General features: G+C 47.2%; 3 protein-coding genes across 3 annotated transcripts in view; 2 read left to right on the top strand and 1 right to left on the bottom strand.

Moving 5' to 3' along the window:
• Positions 1-2,289, top strand: part of tars3 (threonyl-tRNA synthetase 3) — a gene marked incomplete at its 5' end in the record, with an annotated part of 12,658 nt that extends 10,369 nt beyond the window's left edge. Inside the window, 2 exons of the mRNA XM_084437149.1 lie at positions 188-302; positions 1,619-2,289. Of these exons, the coding sequence (XP_084293275.1) occupies positions 188-302; positions 1,619-1,767 (264 nt within the window). The 3' untranslated portion in view covers positions 1,768-2,289. The remainder of the gene's footprint in view (positions 1-187; positions 303-1,618) is intronic.
• Positions 2,290-2,859: 570 nt separating this feature from the next.
• Positions 2,860-7,709, top strand: tm2d3 (TM2 domain containing 3). The gene is made up of 6 exons (XM_084436652.1): positions 2,860-2,977; positions 3,677-3,778; positions 4,980-5,140; positions 5,937-6,111; positions 6,288-6,363; positions 6,576-7,709. Exons 1-6 carry the CDS (start codon positions 2,875-2,877, stop codon positions 6,739-6,741), a joined length of 783 nt encoding a protein of 260 aa, XP_084292778.1. The 5' UTR covers positions 2,860-2,874; the 3' UTR covers positions 6,742-7,709.
• A 3,025-nt stretch (positions 7,710-10,734) lies between these two features.
• On the bottom strand, positions 10,735-14,604 carry larp6a (La ribonucleoprotein 6, translational regulator a; the record flags this gene model as incomplete). The annotated part of the gene is made up of 3 exons (XM_084436673.1): positions 10,735-11,838; positions 12,438-12,636; positions 13,901-14,604. 3 exons carry the CDS (start codon positions 14,602-14,604, stop codon positions 10,735-10,737), a joined length of 2,007 nt encoding a protein of 668 aa, XP_084292799.1.
• Between the last annotated feature and the right edge of the window lie 564 nt (positions 14,605-15,168).

The following is a 15,168-nucleotide window of genomic DNA, read 5'->3' on the forward strand; positions in this document are numbered from 1 at the left end:
TCCCCCCCCCCTCAACCCTCACACACAACCCCCCCCTCAACCCTCACACACTCCCCCACCCTCAACCCTCACACACTTCCTCAACCTGCCTTGCTCTTAGCTTTTTCTCTAGCTGATTATGTTACTGTATGTTTTTGTTTTTTTTACATGTTATTTTGTTTAACCCAGCAGTGTTTCTCTCCTCCAGGTCTGTAAGCGGTTTGTGGAAGCTGGCTTCATGGCGGATGCTGACCTTGATTCCAGCTGCCTCCTAAACAAGAAGATCCGCAACGCCCAGTTAGCCCAGTATAACTTCATCCTGGGTAAGTTAGTCAGTCGGTGCACTGGACTATCACTGTCACTAGTTAAAGCTGCAATCATTGATTTTATTCACATTGTCACAACAAATTAAAACCGCCTGATATCAGATTGTTTCACTGAGCGATAACCTCCTAATAGGGTCCTACTTCAATGACTCACCCCTATGGGTGCCCTGATTGTTGTTGTTCCAGCATTTCTGCCTGTGTTGTCAATAGCCTTGTCAAGTGCCGTGAGTTAAGGCGAGTCTATCTGCCATCTAGTGGAATTCATCAGTAAAATAAAACCATTGATCTGATCGCAGCTTTAAAGGACGGTTCGGAATTGAGCATTATAAGCCATGTTATAAGGTTATTTACGATCATATACAAAGGATCATTATCAAAAGTTTCGTTAAACGGTGTACTCTGGAGATGTACCCCTTCACCGCTAACACACTCAATGGATCCATAGGTGCATAGACAAAGTCCCTCAAAAACACCATCAACTCTCATTTTCAAAGACAGGAAACTCACAGAGTTGTCACTGGTGTCTAAAATCGCCACAAAGTATGCTTCCGATCAGGCTTTATTTATCATTTAGCATAGAGCTATTTTCATTCCCCGTACATAAGTTTGTAAACTTCCGCTTGAACTTTGCGAGGTCTTGACTTGAGTTTAGAGGCTACCGTAGAAGAAGAGCCGCTTCTGGATCACAGGTCTAAAAAACATCAACAAGTGGAGAAGCCTAGGATTGCTTTGCAGCTGGTGGTGCATTGATGGTGTTGGGTAGAAATGTTTGTTTATCAAAACAAATATGGGACACGGATTAATCTAAACATCTCTGGCTTTGTTGTCAGTACAAATCAGTGGATATAATATGATAAATAAAACCCGATCGGAAGCAAACTTTGTGGCGATTTTTTTGTCAACAGACACCAGTGACCACTCAGTGAGTTCCCTGTCTTTGAAAACGAGAGTTTATGGTGTTTTTGAGGGATTTTGTCTGCGCCTATGGATCCATTGAGCGTGTTAGCGGCAATGGGCTATATCTTGAGAGTGCACTGTTTGACAAAACGTTGATATTGGCAGTTGTATATGATCGTAAATAACCTTATACTGTAACATGGCTTATAATGCTAAATTCCGAACTTGTCCTTTAACTGATTTTTCTTCATCACATTAGTTGTTTAGGACTAAATATTTCCAATTGCATAATCCAAAATGCCTGTCATCAGCATGCCAACACTGAGATTGTTGTCCTGATAGGGAATGTGTGAGGGTAGCTGTGTGTGGTGTGACTTGTGGTGTGATTGGCTGAGCTGCTGTGCTTGTCTTGGCAGTGGTTGGTGAGAAGGAGAAGATGACAAACAGCGTGAACGTGCGCACGAGGGACAACAAGGTCCACGGAGAGCTCTCTGTCTGTGAGGTGCTAGCTCGCCTGACCCTGCTCAAGCAAGCTCGCTGCCAGAATGCCGAGGAGGAGTTTTGAAGATGGACTACATGGCTGTGGAAAAACTAACTTCCTGTCTGATACATATGTCTGGTGTTTTTGGTCAAAACTGGTATGCAATTGAAAGGGAAAGGGGACTTGTTCATGTTATGAAATGTAATGGCTGATCTGCAAGTGGTACAATTAGCGGGAACCAGGGGTGTAGTGGTGAGTAAAGAAGTGGGTATACACTGACTAAATAAGTGGGTATACTGTGGCAGAAATGTTAGTTTTTACATTAGTGGTGTTTAAAGAAGTGGGTATACTGTGGGTCCATGGATAAAGAAGTGGGTATACTCTATATACCTCTGTATACCATACACTACACCACTGGGGTGGAACTAATATACTGATGAAAAACGTTGGGGGTTAGAGGATGTCTGCTTGGTGGCAAGAATAGTCTGCTACTCTGAGAAATGTCTTGGTATGAATGGGATTTAAGATGGTTTGTCTGAAATGGCACTGTTCTTGTGTGGATATGACATATCGACATGATTTATTTCATGATTCAAGTTCTGTCCCCTCTGGTGAATTTAATTTTGAAATAAACTACTGCCCTCATACGAATTCTGAGTTCTGTCATAAATTTATTACATTAAATTTATTACACATTATTTCATGTCATTTCAATTCACAGCTATTTCAGTGGCATGACTAATGGTGCGTTCCAGGCAACCCGTAACTCGTGTTTTTCCGACCTCCTACACGTGAAAATGCTCTGGAATGGCAGTCAAACCCGTAACTTCCCACCCGTGAACTCGTACAGATCGATGTTCTCCCAGTTGCCGGGTGGGAAGTTACGGGTTTGACTGCCATTCCAGAGCATTTTCACGTGTAGGAGGTCGGAAAAACACGAGTTACGGGTTGCCTGGAACGCACCATTACTCCCGTCCTACCAGTCCTGAACAGAAACAAGCCAGCCACGCCCATAAGCCAGGCTGGATCTGGCCTGGTCTCCTTATGGATGATGAACTACATCCCCCAATGGCGGTAATGCGGCCGTAACGCCTACAAAATGACATCATCACTGCAGCAGGAAGCGGAAGTGGCCTGGCTAGCTCACCAGCAGGATCCGGAAGTGGCCTGGCTAGCTCACCAGCAGGAGACATGGCTGCAAGCGGTCAGATCTGGAAAGGAGAAAAACGATGCTTGAAACACCACGGAATCATAACCCTGTTGCTCATGGACCTGTTTGTTCAGTGTGTAAACGGTAAGGAGATGCAACACCTGAGGATTCATGTTCTCTTCCATGGCGATGCTGTCTCACATATTAGCATTAGTGAGCTAACTAGCTAGCATGCTAACGTTAGCCTAGCCTAGCATGGTTGTGGTCCTGGTGGTGATGGAGAGGGGTAGCTAGACAAACAAACTGATTAATAACCTAGCTAGCTAGCCTATGGGTTGTTGAAATTAAATTAAGCATATGGTGTTTAGGTAGCTAGCAATTTATATATTTATATTTATTATTTATTATACCAGCAACTGGCCAGCAAGTATTGACTGGATCATAATCTAGTTGTCTTATGGGGAGTGTTTTGAACTAGTAATCACATATTTGCTGTTGGCTTGCTAGAAAGCCAGCTAGTAACTGAGCTAGTAACTGACCCCACGACCCTGCAGGGTGTCACAAGGGAATAGTTGATTATTAGGCTTGATTAGATAATTATTAGGCTTGATTAGATAATTATTAGGCTTGGTTAGATAATTATTAGGCTTGATTAGCAATCTAATGCCAGCTAACCCCTGTGTGTTCTTAGGATATCTAACCCCTGTGTGTTCCTAGGATATCTCAGCTCTCCACACAAGAGAATAGTTGATGATTAGGCTTGATTAGCAGTCTAATGCCAGCTAACTAACCCCTGTGTGTTCTTAGGATATCTAATGCCAGCTCACCCCTGTGTGTTCTCAGGATATCTCAGCTCTCCACACGTGGGCCAGGAGCCTCCCTACAGCCGTGATGCTCAGTACAGCCCGGTTATCACCAGCCCAGTGGTACCTGCTGCTGCCTCGGGTGAGATCATGAGGTCAAACCTAGGTTCAAGGCTTTTATTGTCATGTGTATTTATAAAATGAAATGCACTGTGCCCGGCACTCTCAGACATCAAGACATGACTTAAGACATAAGACAGTAAGACATTACAACAATATGACGGGAGACGTTTACAAAATAAAGACATTAAGACACTATAGACACTACGAAATACGACAATAAGAAATTAAGACATTACAAAGAGACATTAAAGTGCATAGAGCAAAAGTAGGAGCATCAGTGATTCATCAGCCTAACTGCCTGTGGGAAAAAAGCTGTTAGTGAGACGGGTGGTACGTGACTTGATGCTCCGGTAACGTTTTTTGGATGGAAGGAGAGAGAACAGTGCATGGGCAGGGTGACTGGGATCCCTAATGATGGTACAGGCTTTCCTCTTACAGCGAGTGGTGTAGATGTCATGGAGTTTAGGCAGATCGGTGGCAATGATCCTAGCTGCTGTCTTTACAACCCTGTGTAGTTTCCCCCTGTCCTGGGAGGTCATGTTCCCGTACCACACCGTGATGCACAACGTGAGAATGCTCTCAATGGTGCACCGGTAGAAATTTGTGAGCGCTTTTGTGCTTAAACCAAACTTCTTAAGACGCCTCAGGAAGTACAATCTCTGGTGTGCCTTCTTGAGGGTGCACTTGGTGTTCAGGGACCATGTGAGTGTCTGAGATGTGTGTACCGAGAAATCTAAAGCTGTCAACAACCCCCACAGATGCTCCATCAATGATAACTGGAGTGTGATCAGTTGTAGTCTTCCTAAAGTCGACAATGATTTCTTTAGTCTTACTGACATTTAGAGAGGGGTTGTTATCGTGGTACCACAGGGTGAGGTCTGAAACCTAGTGTCCTAGGCATGGTTGTTTTTGCCTTGTCCTGTCCTAACCTGCTGTTCATTGTGCCTGCATTGTTGTATTGTTGTACTTGTTGTGTGTATGTGTAACCAATAAGTCCTTGTGACTTCCGAGTAGTAATGACTTGATGGTTAAACTCACTCCCCCAGTATAAATGCTGTCCACCCATGCCGATGAAGAGCTAGCTTTTCATGGGAGCAGTTTAGACACAGGAGGAGTCATTAAACACAAAGTCTACTTTGGGTTTAGTCCTGCCGTCAAAATTATTTTCCTTGTATCAGTGCTGTTGCTGTAGTCCTCATTGGCATATCTTGTCCTTGTAGCATCTCCAGCAGACACCGACAGCTATGCTTCCGTGTGCCCCAGTGGAGGTCTATGCAGCAGGCTGCCAGCTGACTGCATCAACTGCACCTATCACCATAACTGCAGCTACGGCAAACCTGCCTCCTTCTCCTGCAAGCCCAAGAGAGGAGTCCACTGCACAGTGAGTTCTCTTTGGGGCACGGTTTGTTCTTGACAAACCTCTTCATCAGATACGCAGGAGGCTTAGACTACCAGTACCATTTGGCAATAATATAATCAGAATCCGTTTATTGCCATGCAGTTTTACAGTGTACTAGGAATTTGCTTTTAAGCGAGGTGCATAACATATAGACTACATGAGACAGGGTGCAGGGACGAGACAGTCGTGTCCGTGTGTATAGTGTAGTAGTGCAGTCAGTGTTTATACAGTGAGAATGCAGTGTAATGTGTAGCTGAGTGTGTGTGTGTGATGTGAGTGTGGTACGTCCTAAACTGTAGGAGGAGGCGGGGGGGGGTCAGAGGGGGACACAAGCCTTGTTGAAGAGGCTGGTGGCCGTGGGGAAGAAGCTGCCTCTGTGGCGCGCAGACGTGGTCCTGATGGACCGCAGCCTCCTGCCTGAGGGGAGGGGCACAAAGAGATTATGGCTGGGGTAGGAGGTGGGGGAGGGGTAGTAACAATAATAATTTGCCAGGCAGCCCTCACAAAGAGAAATGACATCATGCCTTTGTGGGTGTGTGTGTGTGTGCGGCTGTGGCTCGGGAGGTAGAGCGGGTCGTCCGATGATCGCAGGGTCGGCGGTTCGAATCCCGGCTCCTCCTGTCCACATGTCAAAGTGTCCTTGGACAAGACACTGCCGCCATTGGTGTGTGAATGTGTGCGAATGGGTGAATGAGAGGCCTTCAATGTAAAGCGCTTTGGATAAAAGCGCTATATAAGTGCAGTCCCTTTATCATTTACCGTATTCCTTTGCTTGTAGGGTGAGACAGGCCAGCAACAAAGCAACTTCTCGCTCTCCATCACGTGTCAGTTCTGCTGGCAGCTGGACGAGTCCCAGTACAGGTGCAACAACTCCAGCAGCTGTATGACGGTCTCCTGTCCACGCAAACGCTACAACGCCACCTGCATTGTGCTAGACCATGTACACTGCCTAGGTACAGTATACTCTTATGTTTTACGCTTATATGAGAGCTTTGAGGGGTGTTTTTCTCAGTGAAACTAACTTGTATGAATACATAGGAAATAAATTTAAAATAAACGAATGTAATACCTCGTTCATTGATTGGCCATAATTGATGCCGTTTGCTAAGTGCTTGTTGGCATTTCGTAGGTAAAAGAAAGTTCCAGAAACGCCTGTTCTGTAACTGGACAGGAGGATACAAGTGGTCTACCGCCCTGGCTCTCAGGTAACAGTCTTCTACTCACACTGAACTCGCTATCAAGTCCAAATGTCCAGGCATGCGAGATTACCCCAAAAATCTATTTCAAGTAAACTATTGCTTAAAAATGTTCTCCTTCTGTTGTAGAAAAATGACTTGCTCAATAGCCAGGAAGGTCTCGTCAGACGCGGCTGCTGCTGTTTGTCTGACAGATGTGGTCGTTTTGTGTCCCTGCGCAGTATCACGCTAGGTGGGTTCGGCGCCGACCGGTTCTACCTGGGCCAGTGGCGGGAGGGCCTGGGGAAGCTGTTCAGCTTCGGAGGCCTGGGGATCTGGACGCTGATCGACGTGCTGCTGATAGGGGTCGGCTACGTGGGGCCGGCCGACGGCTCCCTCTACATATGAGACACTGGTCGGACGCGCGGCGCCCCCCTCCAGTTCAGACTGCCACGACTCAAAGCCGTCCCAAGATGACGTCACCCCATTAGCACATGTCCGCCTGGCCAACCTCCTAGCACACAGCGTCCGCCCGTCCCATCTGCTAGCAGCCCGGCGTCGGGCATCCGCCCACACGTGTCACAACCCCGCCCTGTCGTCCTCCGCCCGCGTCGTGTCCTGTGTGAGCCGAGCTGTGGGGAAGGCCGGCTGGTTGTGTGTTACGTGGTGACCTGTGAAAAAGCAGGCCAGTGTGAAAGGGAGATCAGGCTCAAGGCGGTGAGTGGTGTTTGCCCGGCCAAGCTGTCCCCCGGGGCCCCCTGTGGCGCTCACTGCCACGCTGCATGTTTTAGGCATACAGTAGGAGGTCACAGCGTAACCATGGCTACCGGACAATTCTGGAAAACGGCCCGGACAATTGGACACGGGAAAGAAGATGAGCGTCTTCCCTACTGGTTTTACGGTTGTCTGTCATGGGCGTAGGTGGTTAGGTGCTGGGCTGAATAACATCCAGTGTTCTAGCAATCGACCCGTTAAAATCAACGATCCTTTCATGTGTGCCATTTTATGAGCATTTGTTTATCGACAAGAACGTTGATATTGAAGAAAGTGCGTGGTTAGCTAGTTTGGGTAATACATTGGAATATTGTAACTGCTTTTATGACAATATTGATGTTTTAATGTGATCCTTATAATACCATCTGGCCATCATTACATACTGTACATTGATAGTAACACTATAGTTTAGTATGCATGCCCAGACATGATTCATGTGAATGGAATGCATTGAGCTTAAAGTTGCATTCATAGAAACTGTTTTTTGCAACAATACTTGTTTAACAGGATAGTTGCTATTCTACTTGTTGCTGCCATGTTTTGTTACCTATAATAGCCCAGCTCTTGTGGTAAAGGTGTATGACACTGCTGTTGCTTGAGAATGTGCAGGACAAACATGAACCGTTCAGTTCCCACTCCCTTGCTGAAAATATGTCCTTGTTACAGAGATATGGGCCTGTTTATTTGTTGGAACGTTGTACATGTCACAAACTTTTTTTTTTTCTTTTTTATTTTTTTTTTAAACTGGATGTAAATATTAAATTTGTGAAATGTCATTAAATCATAATGGTCTTATATTTTTGTGAGGTTTAAATGACAGTCCTTTGAATTTTGAGATTCCAGATCCAGTGTAATGGAGTCACAAAAGACTGCTTTGCTTTGAGTGACCTAGAATTCACAGATGCCTGTTCCTTCTCTCACTACAGTGCCCTGCCTTATCTCTGGGCCGGTACGATCCATACCGGAAAAATATTCTATATGTGAAACTGTTATTGGTCATTGTTCTACACAGTGTGTTTCAGCTCTTGGCCAGTCTATCTGTTGTAAATATGTTTTATTTTATAGATTTATTTATAGATTTTGTGTTTAATACAAAACATGCAGAAAAACATGGCAACAGCAGTGTCATTTCAAATAACATACAAAAAGGAGACAGTGAGCAGGACAAAGAACTAAAGTACAAACAGTGCACAATGGAAAGAAAAAATACATAATAAATAACACATAACAGAGATAAAACATCCATCCATATTAAGTCCAGGCTTGATGGAGCTAGTACAGTCCAATAGGGGATCGACTCAATCGAGACCTTTATGTTATGGGAGGGAGCACAGTTAGTCTATCCACATAAGATAAGAACGGCTGCCATACATTATAGAACCTGTCAGTTGAGCCCCTAAGAATATATTTATATATTTTATATATATTAATTTTATATATATAATATATTATTTAAATATATTTTTTCTAGGTGGAGAATCTGCATAAGATCTCTAATCCAATGAGTATGTGACGGTGATTCTTGCTTCCAATGTAACAGAATTAAGCGTCTAGCTATTAGTGAAGCACAAGCTACTGCACCGGCCTGTTGTCTGGACAGACAGTTCCTCCTGGACAACACCAGACACTGCTGTCAGAGGGGAGGACTCAGATGACCCTCCAAACACCTCTGAAAACCTCTCAAAATAGAGGTCCAGTATAAAGAAAGCTTTGGCAAGTCCAGAATGTGTAAATATGTATTAAATCCCTATCACAAGTTCCTCGATTGCTACACCATACACACACACTACCTCCCCTAGACTGATAGCAGTTTAGCACGCTCACGTACCTCTTCTGTAGTTACAGGTATGAACGTGCGAGGAGAGCCTTGTGATCATGCCACATTCTGCTTATCGGATTGTGAGAACTGACATCATTACTGAAGTAATTGCTGAATGACATGTTCTACCTCTGCTAATGGAGTCGTGCCTCACTGTCGATGGTTATCCTGTAGAGGTTATTATAGCACGTTCAAACACAATTGAATAATTGCCACAGGTGAGTAGAAGCAGTTTCCATTAAGGTGAATGACCCCCTGATAGGGCTGGAATTGCAAATGGAGAGTAACACGGTGTACAGTGGTACAATTAGTCTGGAACCATTGCATTCAATTTTAAGGCAGTAGCACACGGAAACACAATGAAAACAATTTCAATAGATTCCATTTTAAAGTTCTATTAACAATTAACATAAAAATGAGGTAGACAATTAAATATTTGTCTACATCGTGTCCCTGTGATTTCAAAGAACAAAACAGCATGATCCACTTTGCTGCAGACTCTACGCCAGGGGATCATTTAAGAGGAATGTGTTCAGTATCAGATCTGTAAAACCGGAATTTGGCAGATTGCAGTCAGATGAGATTGCAATGTGGCACCATTACTTCCTGAAAGATAATGGGCCTGAATAATTGTGTGTGTCTGAGGCGAGATCAGATCTCATCTACTGCAGCTGTCTGGTTCTGGTTCCACAGAGCTGATTCTGGAAACATCTCTGCTTTCTCCAGTATCTTATGAGCCTTCCATCTGTGCTGTCAATCTCATGTGATACTGGTACATATTTGTGGAATGGAGCCAATTCTGTCAGTCTTATTGTTCAAGTGCCCACACACACACACACAAGCAAAATGTCCAATTCTGGTTATGTGTACCTGTCTAAGAAGAAACTTCTCGCATCAAATCACACCCAAAGTAAATGCAGTGATTTAGTGATTTATTTGTACTATAAGATGCACAGTACAATAACCCAACTGGGATGCAAAGGCATGGGTTGAAGAGCGTCTTCAATCTCAGACCTGAAGGGTGCACCTCTCACACCCTCTACCAGCTCGCCAGTGTCACAGGAACAGATCCCAGCCAAGAAAGAGCAGCATGCCAAACTGCACATCCGTTTTTGCCGAGTCAGGAGAGAACCCCCTACTTTGGAAGCTTAAGTTAATGCACTGCCGAGGCATACAGGAAGAAAAAAGGAAAAAAAGGCTAAATAAATACTAAAATTAATTTCCCTGTATGAAAACTGTTCAACCTTATGGCAGGGGAGATTATGGCCACAGTTTAAAGAGCATGTAACATATATACTCACAATAGACAAAGAGAAAGGCGTATGGTGATATCTTAATATCAACTCGCCCAAACCACTATTCACACCATTTACACATTTACACCATCCACAGACAAGATGTGAGATTTTACATACATACTTCAAGACGGAGGACACTTTTCAATAAAATAAAAAAATAAAATAAGTAAGTCTACCCTCCTTGTGTAAAATGACTAGATAACAGAGCTCACGTCCAAGACTCTGGTGCCTGACAAAATTGATAGGAAATACATTTTCCCTTTAAAGTAATGGCGATTCACATTTTCAACTCAAAATCAACCTTCAATAGTCATAAATTAGGTGTCCATGAATACAGTAACCAAAATCGTATATATATTATATTAAAAAAACAAATAAACAATGATAGACAGCCATAACCAAAGTCTACAGTCATTCATGTGGGATGGGTGGGTGAAAAATGTGGTGGTCAGTACTGGGCCATATCTCCTCTCTGGGGGTTGATCGGGGGTTATGAGGGTCAGTCCCGCGTCAGGTCTGGGTGGCGGCACTCTTGCCCCTCTCTCCAGTAGTGACACAGTGGAAGCCCCGCGTGCCGTCAGGCCCCCTCGGTAGCCGGGTGACCCCCAGCGGCAGGCCATCGGCGTTCTGGATCTTGCGGCCCATCATGGGGCTGCCCACCGGGCTGCTCTCCTGGGAGGCCACCTGCCGGCGACGCTGAACCCAGGGGCTCCCCGAGGGGGTCAGGCTGCTGTCCGAGGAGTAGTCCGCCCAGCGCCGGCCTGGCTCGGGGCTCAGCCGGCCCTCGCTGGCGAGCGGGGACCTGTGGGGGTGGGGGGACTTGCGCTGGGAGCAGGGGCTGGCGCGCGGGCTGGACCAGGGGCTGGTGCGTGGGGACACGGCCGGGCTCAGGTGATTGTTCTGGAAGAGGCCCGCGCCGGTGGGGCTCAGCTTGTTGTAGGAGCGGGACTTGCGGGCCAGCCGGGGGGAGGTGGGGTTGCTCTCCGTCTCCGACGAGCTGCAGGCCGAGTCGTCGCCGTGGTACTGCAGCTCTCGCACGCGGCTGTTGAGCGAGCGGCTCTTGCGCAGGCCGCCGCCCTCCTCGCGCTGGCGCTCCTTGGGCACCTTCTTCTTGGGGGGCTTGGTGCCAATCAGGACCACCCTCAGGCCCAGAGAGCCCGCCCCCCCGTTGTCGCCGCCGCCCACCGCCTCGTTGGCCTTCACCGCCGCCTCCACGTCCTCGAACTCCACGATGGCGCACTCCTCTGTGCTCAGCTGCGCATAGCGCCCGCTCAGCTTCTTCAGGTCGACCGGCAGGTCCTTGCCCGGCTTCAGAACCCTCACGGAGGCGATGGCGCCGTACGCTCCGAACGCCTTCAGCAGCAGCTTCATCAGCTGTTCCTGTTGGGTGGCTCCACCCTCGCCGCCGCCGCCAGCCCCGCCCTCCAGCTCGGCCAGCTCGGGCCAGCTCTGCAGCTTGCTGAGCAGGAGCATACGACTCGGCATGGACTCGCTGGCGAACAAGGGCACCGTCGATCTGCGGCGCACTTTGCGACCCTCGTCGTTGAGCTCGAGTATGGCGGAGTGCCTCAGCGCGTAAGCAGTCGTCCTCCAGTCTCTCGTCAAGTGCTTCACCTACGGGGGGGGGAGGAACCATGTTGAACAATCAGCAGTGTGGTTCACAGCATCCTGTATTGCAGAACGCCCTCTATCTCACTTCCTGATCTTAATAATGAGCTGACACTCAACACTCATTTTGTATATTGTATTTGTATTTTGCACTGCTCATTTGCACTGTCCTGTCTTTGCACTGTCCCATTTTGTCCCTGCACCCTGTCTAATGTCTCCATCCATCACTTATGCGCCATTGTACCAAAGCAAATTCCTAGTATGTGTAAAAACTACCCTGGCTAATAAAACAGATTGTGATTCTGACATGCTCTCAGGGTAGTGTGACCATGTGGGCTTTGTAAAGAGATAATTCAATTTGTTGTTCCTGCAGTAAAGTACATGTACAACATTCGTACTGCAACTGTGAAAGAGTGAAACCAGACAAGGGGAAATAAGCGGATCAGTGGAAGAGTACAGGAAGAAAACAGACCACATCAATGAGTATGCCTCCCGCACGCCAGCTGCTATTCTACATGAGAAACGCACTTCATATCCCAACGGCTTTCCATATCGACAGTGGGAACAGCCGTTTGGTAGTGACGACCGATTCCTTTCATGCCTACCTTCTTGAAAGAGGTGAGCAGCTTGACGCTGACGAAGCCCAGCTTATTGCGTCGCACGTGTTTGAGCAGGAAAGCATCGTGCTCCAGGTTTTCATCGGACAGGTAGTACTCGATCTGGACCACCAGCTTCTGGGTGAGCTCAGGGTCGGGAGGCTGCCAACTCTCCTCTTCCAGCTCCCCGCCACTCGTGCCAGCACCACTGTGAAAACCAGAAAGCCATGTCAGTTTCATACTGTACACACACACACACACACGCAAAGCATGAGCTTAACCATGTTTGGCAGCAGAGCCAAGCCATACCCATAGCAACATGCTGGCATTGAGAGGTCCCACTCCTACTCTTCCGGCGAGAGAGAGAGAGAGAGAGAGAGAGAGAGAGACAGAGAGAGGGAGAGAGAGAGAGAGAGAGAGAGACAGACTGGTGAACCACAGGATGGTCATCTGTCCGTCACACTGCCTTGGTGCCCAGAACCTCAACACCACAATGTGTCCCGCCAACACAAGTCGAGCCGCCCAGACCTCTCCATCTGAGGAGTTCAGTCACTTGACCTCAAAGACTCAGCCTCCCACACAACATGGCTGATAACCAAATCACACATAGGCCTACTACACCACCAGACAATGCAGCTCCAACTGGCTCTCAGAGAGAACAATTATTGTTACTATTATAGTTCAATCAAATGTCTATTTACAAGAGGGCTAAAACAGAATGCACATAGCACAGGTAGGCTACAATCCCCATCAGCTAGGGAACAGAATAGAAGTCTGAATCAAATGACGTGGATGACTCATCCTTCAGCCTCCCACACCCTCCTCAATAACGATCAGCTACAACGCAGGGACAGCAGCCGGGTAGATGCATAAAAAGCAGTTTAACAACACGACTTCAGTTTAGGCTATATCAGGACAGGGGGGGGATCCTTACAATATCAAAAAGTGTCACGACATCTCGCACGCAAACGCCTCTTTGGGGCCAATCTGCGTAACCTTTACGGTTCTTCCAAATACCAACAGGTCGCTATAAATAGTTTGAAGTGAAATCGTTAATGATCTAAATTGGAAATGCCCGGGCAAATGTCACATTGTTGCAATGTATCAAGAACACGCAATCAATAAGACGTGGGCTATAGGCTCATGGTATCTTAGACATGTGATTACTGTGAACCACCCGTGATCAGTGAATTCTGGCTCAATAAAGCTGACGCAGAGGGGTTTGGAGCTGCCTGGAGGTGTGGAGGTGTCCATGCTTTATTTCTCAGGTCTTTTGCGTCAGCGGGATTATAGGCTGACTAACAGGTGGTTACAGAGAGGACACTCAATAGAAAGAAAACAGAGTAGCCCGTGTCACAGGCCTACCCGATCTGACAACGTTGACCAGCGATGGGCATGTGTCCAATCACTAATATTCAAGTCACACTAACCTTGAAAACACACTTGACATGCCATTACACGGCAATGCCTACCTGGATTTATCATGTCTCCCGATTTCGTCTTCATCACTACAGCTGCCGCCGAGGAAGTCTATAAGGTTGGAGGACACCTCCTCGTCGGGCTCCTCGTCCTCTGCCGCCTGGATAGCCACTGTTATTGTGACTTGAGTTCCCATTTCCTGTAGTAGGTGTTGATCCGCCGTAATCCCTTGATCGATATCATGCCCTGCTGACAGATCTGATCCACATTCATTTGGGTCCGGACCCTCCATGGGCGCACTCATGTTCCCCGAGGCGGACGCGTTATCGCCCGTCTCGTCGGTAGTGCTTCCCTGGGAGCTTTGATTCTCTCTGCTCGAATGAAAGGCGGCAGAATACGGGGAGCAAAAACGACGCTTCTCGCACCAGCGATGATGGATGGACCAGGGCGCCCCGACGACGCACTCCACAGCTTGCCAAAGCTCCCAAATGCGAGCCCACGGAGAGCCCCGAGGTATCGTGGGGCTTTCAGCAGCGAGCTCGACGCAGCCAGGCGCTGGGGAGACCGAGGGGACGGAGAGGTCTGGTACTTCCTGATATGGAAGAGGCTTGCTGCTTCTGAAACGAGCGCTGGGATTGGGCCGCTGCATCTCCGCGCACTCATCCCCAACCCACCAGCAAAACCCCAGATGAGGCCAGGAGGAGGGAGGCAGGATGAGAGATAAACAACGGAGAAATACGTTCACTAAAGCATGCATCTTTTACGTCTGTGGGGTTTGCTGTTACTAGCCTTTGTCTGGGAAGAATGGCAGCCGACTCACACGTGTCTATAAGGGGAAGTAAAGGGGGGAATTCACGTGCTGTTCTTTAATTGGGAAATTGCAGTCGACCAATCACCGAGGCGGGTTCATTTCTGAAACCTGCAAATTGGATAATAGGCTTTGTATTCAGACTATAGGGGCTGTGCAATTATTTGCTGAGAGAGAACAAAAACAAATGGTGTCGTTACACTTAATTAAATGGCTTTTGTCAGGCTATTCGCTGGTGTTTAGGTATGCTTGCAAACAAATTCATAGGAATTAGTAAAATATAGCCTAAGCTAGGTTTCTCAATTAGCCTGGTCATCTCCAAACCCACCCATGCCACTTATTAGGTTTCCCCCAGCCATAGGCCTATACGTTGCCAGTCCTCCCTGTTTGTTGGCGCACTGACTGACTGGCAGGTCAGTCTGACTCATTCTCTGCACCACGGGACTGCAACACCCCTGCTGATGCAAGAGGCTGAGCTATATACTGTACCTCCTTGAGCAAACTACTGGCAAA

This window comes from Borostomias antarcticus (assembly GCF_949987555.1).
Source record: "Borostomias antarcticus genome assembly, chromosome: 4".
In the NCBI taxonomy this organism is placed as follows: domain Eukaryota; kingdom Metazoa; phylum Chordata; class Actinopteri; order Stomiiformes; family Stomiidae; genus Borostomias; species Borostomias antarcticus.